Source organism: Oratosquilla oratoria, chromosome 37, assembly GCF_046742065.1.
Source record: "Oratosquilla oratoria isolate Oo_2021 chromosome 37, ASM4674206v1, whole genome shotgun sequence".
In the NCBI taxonomy this organism is placed as follows: domain Eukaryota; kingdom Metazoa; phylum Arthropoda; class Malacostraca; order Stomatopoda; family Squillidae; genus Oratosquilla; species Oratosquilla oratoria.
Genome location: NC_134813.1, coordinates 18,958,262 through 18,970,400, shown reverse-complemented (window position 1 = coordinate 18,970,400; position 12,139 = coordinate 18,958,262). Strand labels below are relative to the sequence as shown.

Sequence of the window (12,139 nt, the reverse complement as noted above, 5' to 3'; positions counted from 1 at the left end):
TGATATATACAACATTTTATATTTCTACTTCTTTTATCTATGGATGTCTTGACTTTTTGTGAGATAAACTTGCAAAAAGCAAGATCCCTAGTCCCATCATTCCATCCCACTTTGTCGCCTAAGACTCATATGGGACTCACAGTGGCAGAATTCTTTTTTCCCCTACAACAGGGGATGAGGAAATACAATGTCATAGAAGTGGTAAAGGATAGTTTCAAGGGAACAGCATAAAAGAGGGATAGTCATAGTGCAAAAGCAGTAACATTCCTCTATGAGTACAGGTTTTACTCTAACATTGACAAATGATATGTGACTCCAGTCAATTGGGGAGTATGTATGCCATGTAATCACTACTGTATGATAGCATGTAGTTCATACCCTAGTACAAGGGAAACCATGTAAATGAAGTGGCTGGCTCTGGTGTAGAAGTGCGGCATCTTGCTGTATTGTCTCTGACCAAGGAAATGAACAGGATACAGGGACAATCCTTCATCCATGAGTAGTTAAGAGGAGAAACAAATAGGTGATGGATGAGAGTGAAATGGATGCCTTGGCTGGCTACCCCCATTATAAGGGGGGAGATGCCCTTGGTATATAGATCAATCTGTTGCCCCTGGTCCCACAGCCTCCAGGAAACCAGCAACAGCTCCCAGGCAGGACCATAAGTCACTTACAGAAGAGATATTGTGTTGTTGTCAGGGAACCATTAGCATGGGGCATTGTAGTATGAGGTGTCCGTCCTGCACCACCTGTGCAGCAACTGCATCTGAGGCAGTTTAAATTGGCAGCCAGGCCCACTCTGTAGTGGTGCTGTCCCAATACTGGATGGTGTTCTCAGTGCAGGCATGCCAGTATAGCTCCTGTAAGGTGTAGGGGGGCCTTCTCTGTGGGGCCCATATCCAGGGGTCACTGTTGGGGTACCAAGCCTGGTGGTCTTTCAAGTGCTTCTACGTAAATATCCTGTGGTATAGCTGGTAGGCTGTTGCAGTTGTTTCAGCAGTATGCTGCCAGTGTAGTTCCTCTGATGCACTTTGCAGGTGGTGCCTATGAAATGCAGCATGAAGGGAGTGTTGTTTAGGTTTCTGGAAGAGAATCATGCTCCTGTCACCTTCATGTGAGGACCACGGCTTCTGCATACAAGTGTCCTACATGATGGCCTTGGTGCATCCTGCTATCACCCTCAGTGCCCCATTCTACAGGTTTGTAAAATTGTCTGTGTTTGACTTCATTACACACACACACACAAACACACACACTTTCGTCGGATGGATGGCGAGAATTGGAATTCCGAAGAAAAAGGAAAATCTACGTGGATCTCAATGTCAAGGAAGTACCTTATTGTATTTATAGGGAAGGGGAAAGCTAGTGGTGTAGTGGGAAAGTGATAAAAAAGAAGGAGAGGGATTATTGAGGGAAATGGAAGGAAATGAGGAAGAGGGGGACATGGTCCAGGAGGCCAGGCGTCTTGTAAACAAAAGACGGACCGATGATGACGATGATTTTGGTGATGACGGGATCAACAAAAATGTAAAGATTAGAAATATAGATAAGAGCAGCACAGTGGAAGGTGATGATAATAGTTTCCAGGGATTTAAAGAGGGTGGGGGAGATACCAACCTCCCCCGATTAGCAAGACTAGAGGAAAAACTTGATAAAATGACCGAGCATTGGGAAAATAGGTTCGGTAACGTAGCCAAGATTGCGCAGAGAGTTGAAAAATTGGAAGAACTAGAGAAGGCGAAGAAAAATTTAACTTTAGAAATAGAAGAATTAAAAAGACAGTTAAAAGAAGTTAAAGAAGAGAATGAGGAATTAAAGAGGAATAATAAAGACAATAAAGAAGCCATAGCAAAGGAAGCACAGGGCTGGAAAAAAAATCCAAGAAAACAGTAAAGTTGCATTTACTGACATAATTAAGCAACAAATGAAAGAACAAACTGAAGACTCAGTTATCAAAGTGATGAGACAGAAGGAGAATATATTAAGAGACTTAGACAAAAAGAAATGTATAATTATATTAGGAATGGAAGGGAAATTTAACCAAAATAGAACCACAAGAATTAAAGAGGAAAAAGAAAAAGTAAACAGTTTACTAGAATTAGTTCAGGAAGATGAACCTGAAATCATGAAACAAATTGAAGAGATGTTTAGACTAAGAAAATATAGTACAGATAAGACCAGACCAATTAAGATTAAATTCAGGTCACAAACAACAGCAGAGAATATCTTAGCAAAAACAGGGAAGCTAGCAGCAAGTGAACAATATAAAAAGGTATGGATAAAAAGAGAAATGAATAAAGAGGAAAGAGAGGAAGAAAAAATGAAAATGCAAGAAGCTAAAGAAAAAAACGAGAACAGAACGGAGTCAGAAAAACAAGAATTCTATTGGAGAGTAGTGAATATGAAAGTGAGGAAATGGACCATAACAGAGAGAAACAAAAAAGAAACAGAGAATACAATGGAAATAACAGAAAGTTAAGAGTGTCCTACACAAATATAGATGGATTAATAACAGGAATGAATGATCTGAACGAGTATCTGAAGGAAAAAGATCCGGACATAATGGGAATTGTAGAGACAAAATTAAAAGGTCCACTACCACCCAACAGCATAGGACACAATGCATATAATTATTGGATTAGAAACAGAGAGATAAAACAAGGGGGTGGAGTTATGTTCCTGACCAAGAAGGATATAAATGTGAAGAGTGTCACATATGGAAAGAATAGAGTAGAGATGATTATGAAAGAAGTAGAAGACAGAGATAAGAGCAGAAATTTTGTAATAAACGTGCCCCCAAAAACAGCCTCGTGGGAAGAGAGTGAACATAAAAGTATGTTAGAAGACACAAGAATAACATTAAACAAGATAATGGAAGATGGAGGAAGAATAGTTATGATTACAAAATTGGTGAAGAAGAAATAAAAAAAAGTTCACTCAGAGAGGGACCTTGGAGTAATAATCAGCAAAGACGTGACACTGGATAGAAATATAAACAAAATAGTCGGTGAAACCTACAACCTATGGTCAATGAAAGTAGCATTTGAATACTTGGATGAAGAAATTATTAAAAAAATATTAGTCACATTGATTTGACCAAAACTGGAATATGCAGTGACACTATGGACACCCAGTACTGAAAAGAATATAAGGAAACTAGAAAGAATACAGAGAGCAACAACAAAGTTGGCACCATCTCTTTCCAAATTAACATACGAACAAAGATTATCGAAATCAGAACTACCAATACTAGGGCAAAGAAGAGAAAGAGGTGATCTGCTGACTATATTTAGAATAGTGAAAGGAATGGAAATCCTTGACAGAAAAGATTTACTAATAAATGACAATGGAAAAACAAGAGGTCATGAAAAGAAACTCAAAAAGGATAACTACAAAAAAAATTGGAAAAAGAATAGTTTCCCATACAGAGTGCTGGATATATGGAATAACTTAGATAAAGAAACAGTGTGTGCAAATACTATTCAAGATTTTAAGAAAAACTAGATGCTGAAAGATACAAAGACGGGTCACCACGAGCATAGCTCCCTTCCTATATAATACGACTAGGTAAATGCATTTATATATTTATATATATATATATATATATATATATATATATATATATATATACATACATACATATACCAAGGCTTTTTCCCCTTTACAAGGGAGGTAGCCAAAAAGGAAAAGGCATAAAATCATTCCCACCCATTCCATCCCTGAATACACTCCACACCACCCGATTTTGGCAGATTTTAAGGATTTTGCCCGCGCCTTATGATCCGAAAAATACGGTATATACACACAATATATAAGTGTATACATGTATATATCCATTTTCCCAATGAGTTACCATGGTGTACCTGCAAGAGGACACTGCTGATCTGGACAAGGAGAAAAGTAGACACATATTTGACGGAGTAGGACTTACTTTCAAGCAGCTCAAGGACACTGCCAGACTACAAAGCAGCACACAAACCTCTAGAAGGAGGTGGGAGTTATGAATCTCCTGCAAGAGCAACCTGTGGCGACAGACTGATCGACTGATTTTCATAACCTATGCAATACCTTAAAAATATTTGCTAGTAGAGTATTCTTTTTTATACTTTTAGAAGGAAAGTCTACACAAAATGAGTCAGTCATTTACCTAGGTCAATGAGTATGGCATGGTGCTGAGAAGTAAGGTCCTTCAGCATGTCCTCATAAGGCAGGTGGAAGGCTGGTAAATCTGGGTCACACTTGGTATTCTGCAACTTGTGTTGGTGCACCATCATCTGCCAAACCTGTCCACGCAGGGACTTTGGAATCCCTATACAAGTAATATATTATGTAAGCTTTGGCTAGTAAGTAGTTACTGTGAGGAGGAAAAATTCATACCTGTATACAGCTAGTTAACTATATGGAGACTTAATCATTATACAATGACTATAGATATTTGTGTAGTTTCAAGGAAGGGAAGTAATCATCAAAATGTCTAATACAAAAACTTAAATGAAAAAACAAGGGCATACTATTCAAAAACCTTAGGATACAAGTTAATTTCTCTAAAGTACTGGTTACAACAAATATAACCACTCTCACCTTGCACAATACCACTCTGCATAATAGAGGCATCAATTCTTGAGTTAGGTCGAGACAACATCAGCATCCATGCCTGCTCCACCTCTTCTACATTATCTTCTTCCTCGTATCCAAGCCGTACACGCTGCAGTTCCTCTTGCTGGTGCAGTGCTATTGTACATGGCAATGAACGAATGAAAACCATGAACATCCATGCAAGTTAACAATAAAACTATTCCCACAGCTGGGGAATAACAGAAAGGATAAAATGAGAGGTGGGGTGATATTATTGTAGGGAATGACTACATCATGAAAATCTGGCTGGTCAACGCCTGTCACCTGGACTGAATAAAGTGATGAATGAAGCAGTTCAAATTGTCAATTACATCAAAGTTAGTGCACTGAACACTTATTTGTTCAAGCAGTTATGTACCAATTTCGATGCAGAATACAAGCATCTTCTCTTCCACTCAAACATCAGATGGCTTTCAAGAGGAAAAGTATTACAACTACTGGATCTTCGAGATGAATTGGAAATTTTCCTGACTGAAAAGAAATGTCGCAAGACACAGCACATCCACAACAAGGCCGCTTCATAAATTCGGCGACCCCCCCCCCTCTCTGTCCCCCCATGCAGAAAAGTTTCTGACCCAGGGCAGTGGACAGGATGCAGGGATGACCCATCATCCAGGAGGTGCCAACATAAGAGGGAGGGAGGAGGGTGGAGAGGAGTGGAATATATAGGAAATGGAATGGATGGGAGTGGTTTCTAACCCCCCCCCATGTAGGGGGAAAAAGCCTTTGGTGTATGTATGTATGAAAAGAAATGTGGCTTAGTGAATTAATTGATGAACAAGATGTGGCTCCTACAAATGGGTTATCTCAATGACATTTTTGGTGCACTCAATGTTGCAGAAAATCTGTCTTCCTTTAAATGCAAACTAAAACTGTGGCTAAACAACATGAAGCAAGGGAAATTTGCAACTTTTCTGACTGTGGCAGAATTTCTAGAGACATGGGAGGAGACATTTCAGGATGATGTCAAGAGTTTGATATTACCACACTTGACTGAATTGATGGCAGAGTTTGAAAGGCTAATTCCAGAAGAACACATTCAAACCCAGTCATGGGTGAGAAATCCTTTCAACATAAATCTTGAAGATCTGCCAGAAAACATTCCAGGACTCCCAGAGCAACTTATTGAGGTTCAAAATGAAGAGTTGTTGAAGGATCTCTTCATGGAAGTATCTCTTTCTGATTTCTGGATTCAGGTAAAGAAACAGAAGTCTACTCTAAGAATTGAGGTGGTGAAAATGTTGCTCCCATTTGTAACATAACTTTGCAAGCCAGGTTTCTTGGCTCTAACTCTTGTCAAAATTAAGTTGAGGAACAAGCTGAACCCCAAGCATGGAAGCTTGCTGGTTGAGCAGGTTAGGACATCATTACTTGCGGCAAAGGTCAAGGGGATGGCGGTTTGAATCCTGCCACCAGCGAAGTTGAACCAAGGGCATTATGGTTCATTAAATTCCATGCTACAAGATCCTCTGAGAGGGGCACCATCTGAGCCTTTCGATAGGGGAGAGTTTGACGTTAAACCATATCATATCATATCATATAAGATGCAGCCTTACCACAATGATTCCATGACTGACAAACTGGTAAATGAGATGCATGAGAAGCAGCACCATGGATCCCATTAATTTGTGAATGAAAACCCGTGTCGTGGATACTACTTCAGTTTTGTGAATGAAAAGCAGTGTTGTGGATCCTCTCAGTTTAGTTTTGTGAATGGAAAGCAGTGCCATGGATCCTATCAGATTAGGTTTGTGAATGGAAAGCAGTGCCATGAATCCTGTTAGTTTAGTTTCGTGAAAGAAAAGAAGTGCCATGGATCCCATTAGTTTAGTTTTGTGAATAAAAAGCTGTACCCATTACTATTATTTATATATATTTTTTCCCCAAAATACATACATATACCAAAGGCTTTTTCCCCCTACACGGGGGAGTAGCCAAAAAGAAAAAGGCATAGAAACCACTCACACCCATTCCATTTCCTATATATTCCACTCCCCTCCACCCTCCTCCCTTCCTCTTATCTTGGCACCTCCTGGATGACGGGTCATCCCTGCATCCTGTCCACTGCCCTGGGTCAGAAGCAGTGTCGCAAGACACGTCACATCCACAGCAAGGCCGCTTCATTAAATCGGCGACCCCCCCCCCTCTGTCCCCCCCCAAGCAGAAAAGGAGAAGACGGGGAGAAATCCCTTCGGGCTGCATCAAATTTTTTCTCATACATACTTCCTCACCCCCCATCCCCCACCCACTCCCCCCCATACATCACAGCATCATCTATACACAACCCCTCTCCATTCACCCCTATCTTCTGTCCTCTCCCATCCTTTCTCCACAGACATTCCTCTCTTTTGTAATGCCCCTTTCACCCCATGCATCCATCTCATCCTAAGATGCCCCCTCATATTCACTCCTTCCACCTCTGCCTTCCACACTTCTTTTACTAATCTTTCTTCACTCATTCTTTCCATGTGTCCAAACCATCCTAATACTCTTTCATCAACTCTATCTCCCAGTTCCCTTTCCACCCCTGTTCTCCTCCTCACCTCCTCATTTCTCACTATCTAGCCTAGTAACCCCTATCATACTTCTCATACATTTCATCTCAAACACATTCAAACTCCTTCTCTCTTCCTCTCTCATGTTCCATGTTTCTGCCCCGTACAATGCTGTTGGCACAATCACTCCTTTATATAACCTCCTCTTAGCATCCATTCCCAGATGTCTATTTCTCATTACACTTTTCAATCCACCAAGGCATTTACTTGCTTCTCTCAATCTACATTCTACCTCCACTGCCACTCCTCCCTTTCCTGTCACATTCGCACCCAAGTATCTAAAACTATCAACTTCCTCCAGTCTTTCACCCTTAATGCTCACTTCCAGTCTGCTGTCACTCTCTCCCCTTGTACATCTCATCACCTTACTTTCGCCCACATTTATATTCAGCTTCCTTCTTTCACACACCTTCTCAAACTCTGTCACTAACTTCCTCAATCCCTCCTCTGATCCTGCTACAAGTGAAGTGTTGTCAGCAAACAACAACTGGCTCATCTCCCACTTTTCTCCATTTTCTTTAATCATCTCCAACCCCTGACCCACTACCCTTGCATTCACCTCTCACACCACCCCATCCATGTAAAGATTGAACAGCCAGGGTGACATAACACATCCCTGACGAAGTCCCACCTTTACTTCAAACCACTCACTCTCTCCATTTCTAATCCTAACACAAACTCTACTACTCTCGTAAAAAATCTTGACTGCTCTTAACAGCTTTCCTCCTATCCCATATATCTGCAGTACCTCCCACAGTGCCTTCCTGTCTACCCTGTCGTAAGCCTTTTCCAGATCCATAAAAGCCAAAAAAACATCCTTACCTTTTCCTAATGCTTTTTCACATATCTGTCTTACCACAAAAATCTGATCTACACAACCCCTACCTGTCCTAAACCCACACTGTTCCTCACCAATTACTCCCTCTGTTCCTCTCATAATCCTCTCAATCAAAACCCTTCCATAAGCCTTTCCAACTACACTCAACAAGCTGATCCCTCTGAAACTACTACAGTCACACTTGTCCCCCTTTCCCTTGTAAAGGAGAACTATACAGCCACTCCTCCAGTCCTCCGGCACTCTACCCTCTCTTAAACAATCATTAAATAACCTCACCAACCAGTCCATCATAACTGTACCTCCTTTCTTCAGACATTCTGCATGGCATCCATCCAGAACAGGTGCCTTACCTGCTCTCATCATCTTAACGGCTGCTTTCACTTCATCCTTCCCTATTTCTTCTCCATTTTCCTCACTCATCACAGTCATTTTCTTAGCACTTCCCACTGCAACTACCTTTCCCTCCCTATCCTCCTTCACATTTAGTAACTGCTAAAATATTCTGCCCACCTTCCTCTCACTGCCTTCTCTTCCATTATCATCTCTCCATCTGCACCTTTTACCTTTTCTTCTCTACTTGATTCACCTCCTCTTTCTCTTTTAATTTCCTTCCAAAATAAGGTGTATATATCACTGTACATTTTCTTTCTCTTTACTTTACCCTTGGTCATGAAGGATTGAAATGTTCCAAACAGGGTCACTCATGAAAAAGTTTGAGAATCACTGGTTTAGAGGTTTAGAGTATATGGGGCAAGTATAAGGGCCTGGGTGGTTTTCTATATCACCAGCTCATAGGTGAAGTGGGAGGGCAGGTGCTGGGGTACTGACCTCCTCATGTGAAAAAACAGAAATCTAGGAGAAGGAGACAGCTGGGAGCTGTATGGGAGAAAGAAATGAGTGACTCTCTGGTCCCATCCAGAGACTAAGTGCTGGCCCCTTGGGACCCCACCTCCATGAGGAGGTGGGGATCGATGTGTCCACTTGATGTATGCAGCAAAGCCATCCTCTCTTCACTGTCTTGACACTTGGTGCAGTTGCTTGAAATCTGGACACTACAGCACCACCCATTTTATTACATCACAGAAGTGCACCCCCCTGAATATAACAAAAATATAACCTACATACACCATACAATACACGAAAACACTTTTACACTAAAAAACAAGTTATCAAACACAAAACCACCAAACTTAATACTACATCATCCTTCCTTAGACTGTGGCATCAGCCCCATAGAAAAATCCCTTAAGAAGAAGCAAGACCCATACCAACATGCTCGAGCTTGGGGCACCATCCAGCACTAGGACAATATCAGTACAGGATGAGCCTGGCCACTAAATCAAACTGTCCTTGATGGAACCATTTCACAGAGGAAAATGAACACCTCATCCTACACTTTCCCACATTATCCCTTGACAAGAACACAATATCTTATATTTGAGTGACTTATGGGCCTGTCCAGTAGCCACTGCCAGTTGCCTTAAGCCATGAGATTCAAGCAAAAAAGAGCTGGGACAACAGATTTACACAATCACCATGATCTCTAGAGATAACTCTATGTAACTTTCAACATTTTTCTAGTGTTGTCCTACAGTTCAGGTAAAATTTCACTGGTATTACCAATTTTGCTATCTAATTCTACAACACACACTGAAAATTTAGATAAAAATGAGAACCTATCATACCTCTAAGCCTCCTGTTTTCTCTCTCCATTCTGATCAGCAGGATTTGCTGGAAAATTGCCTTTTTCCAAATGATCTTGAGCGTTTCCCAACTGCGGCAGTGCTGAACCTGACGATCGCGAGAAGAGGTCTGGGTTCTCTGCAAACCTGTGTGCTCAATGTTCTCTGATGGTGGAAGCATGAAAAATAGTGGTTAAGTTCTGTCAAAACAGGGATAATTAATGACTTGAATATGATGTTGAAAAAAATATGATGAATGTTATTACAAGACAAGAAATGTGATTAATGAGAATCAATTATGTGCAATATAAATAACCATGCAGAAGAAAAAAAGTGAAAACTGAGGGTTACAGCAAACAGATATAATAAATTTGGGATATTAAGACAGTTCAAGTGCAAAAATGCTCTGACTTTTGTCTCCTACAGGCAAATGTTTAACCAATGGCTTCCTCAGAAAACCAGACTTGACTTGTACTTTCACTTAGAGAAATTTTGACATTATAATGTCTTTCTTAAGCAATGGGACTACATGATGTAATGTGTTTCTGATTACAATTAAACTTTGGTGAAGTTACCTGTGTCATTGAATCACATCTGGGTACACTTCTTGGGAGGAGTTATTTTGGAAACAAAAAACCTGTTCTTGCTATCAAGCATACAAATTCCCAAATTAAGAAGGTGTATGAATGTAAAAAAGGAGTAATTTCTATAAATCTTACTTCTGAATCTCTTAGGCTGCTTGCAGAAGAGAAAATCACAAATGAAAACATATTAGACTATTACAATATCCAGTATGTATGTATGTATGTATGTATGTACAAAAGCCTGGAACCAATGATAGGTTGTTGTTGTTGTTGTTGTTGTTGTTGTTCCCTAGACTGTCTGGGTGAGCAGTCCCCATCTCCCTCAGGAATGCCATGGCTGGAACAGGGTTTTCCCACAATTCTTTACAGAGTATATACACCTTGGTCTTTAATCAAACACTCACCAACTGCCACCTGTGTGCACATTTGGGCCCAGGACAAGAGCCCACTTTGGGAATTGGTGTTTTATGTCCTGGGCCCAAACGTAAGCACAAATGGCAGTTGGCAAGTGTTGGATTAAAAGACCTAGGTGTATTGTGTTGTTGACATGCATGGTTATGTACAATGCAGTCTTCCATAATGTGTTGTGCTGTATGGGGCGAAGTGTTACTTCCTGGACAGTTATCTACAATGCCATCATCCAGCCTCTTCTAGTAACTTAGAAGGGCTGGATGGTGGCTGCACCCCAATCTGGTCAGGTGGACTCTTCTTTCGGTGGAGAGAGTATTCAGACGGATGGATATCAGGGGATTGGGCAATGTATTGCCTTTCAGCTTGTTGATGGAGCAGTGAGCAATATGATTATGTATATGGTTATGGAGGCTGGTGTCTGATGGTTGTGGAGAAGTAGAAGAGAGTATCTGTGTGCGATATAGGTATTTGGGTGTTGTTTTGATGTTCTGCTATGTATTGCAATGAGTGTGCTGTATTTGTGGAAGCTGTGGGAAGCACTTGTGTGCCTCTGATGTCAAGGTGATTATTGACTTGAGGGCTTTCATTTCATGGTGTGAATGGTCAGTAGTTGTTGAATTTGTGAAGCCTGTAATTATCTCTAGGGCTTTCTTTTGCATGGTCTGTGGGATCTTGTGGTGTGTCTTAGTGATATTATGGGCCCATGGGGAGCTCTCATAATTCATCATTGAGCATATACATTGCTTGTATACTGTAGTGGTAGTTTCTGTTTCCTCCAAATGTTGTTTCTGCTATTGATTTAAGCAATTGAGGTCTTGGTGTGCATTTCATTCTTATTTACCTAGTTGTATTTTACAGGAAGGGGAGCTATGCTCATGGTGTCCCGCCTTTGTATCTAGTTTGCTCTTAAATTCGTGTATGGTTTTTGCGCACACTATTGTTTCGTCCAGTTTGTTGCAAGTGTCAACCACTCTGTGTGGAAAACTGTTCTTCTTCAGATCTCTTCTATAACTATCTTTTTTGAGTTTCTTTCCATGTCCTCTTGGGTTTCTCTTGTCCCAATTTAGCAAGTCTTCTTTATTGATTATTTCTGTGCCCTTCATTATTCTACAGATGGTCAGTAGGTTGGCTCTCTCTTTTCTTCGCTTCAAGTCAGTAACTCCAATTAGCCAGTATTTCTTCATATGACAAGTTTGAAAGTGATGAAGCCATTTTTGTGGTTGCTCTTTGGATTCTTTCAATTTTCTTTATATTCTTTTTGTACTGGCTGACCACAGTGTCACCGCATATTCTAGTCTAGGCCTTATCAGTACACTTATGTCCATGAACCAGACAGGTTGGGGGATCAGGGTGATGAGTTCACTGCCATTGCTGTCGGTATGGTCTTGTCTGATTTTGGTGAATTTATGAAATGAGGGTGTTTTTTGTGAGTCA

The 12,139-nt window shown here is 40.7% G+C and overlaps 1 protein-coding gene across 4 annotated transcripts in view; it reads right to left on the bottom strand.

The window, feature by feature from the left end:
* The window catches only part of LOC143019553 (TBC1 domain family member 1-like), a 155,680-nt gene that overhangs the window by 40,944 nt on the left and 102,597 nt on the right, over positions 1-12,139 (bottom strand). For all 4 annotated transcript variants that reach the window (XR_012965824.1, XM_076175288.1, XM_076175287.1 and 1 more), the window contains exons 15-17: positions 9,714-9,875; positions 4,582-4,731; positions 4,148-4,309 (exon numbers count right to left, since the gene is read on the bottom strand). Coding sequence is in view for 3 of the 4 variants with exons in the window: in XM_076175288.1 (XP_076031403.1) it covers positions 4,148-4,309; positions 4,582-4,731; positions 9,714-9,875 (474 nt within the window). In the remaining variant the exon portion in view is untranslated. The remainder of the gene's footprint in view (positions 1-4,147; positions 4,310-4,581; positions 4,732-9,713; positions 9,876-12,139) is intronic.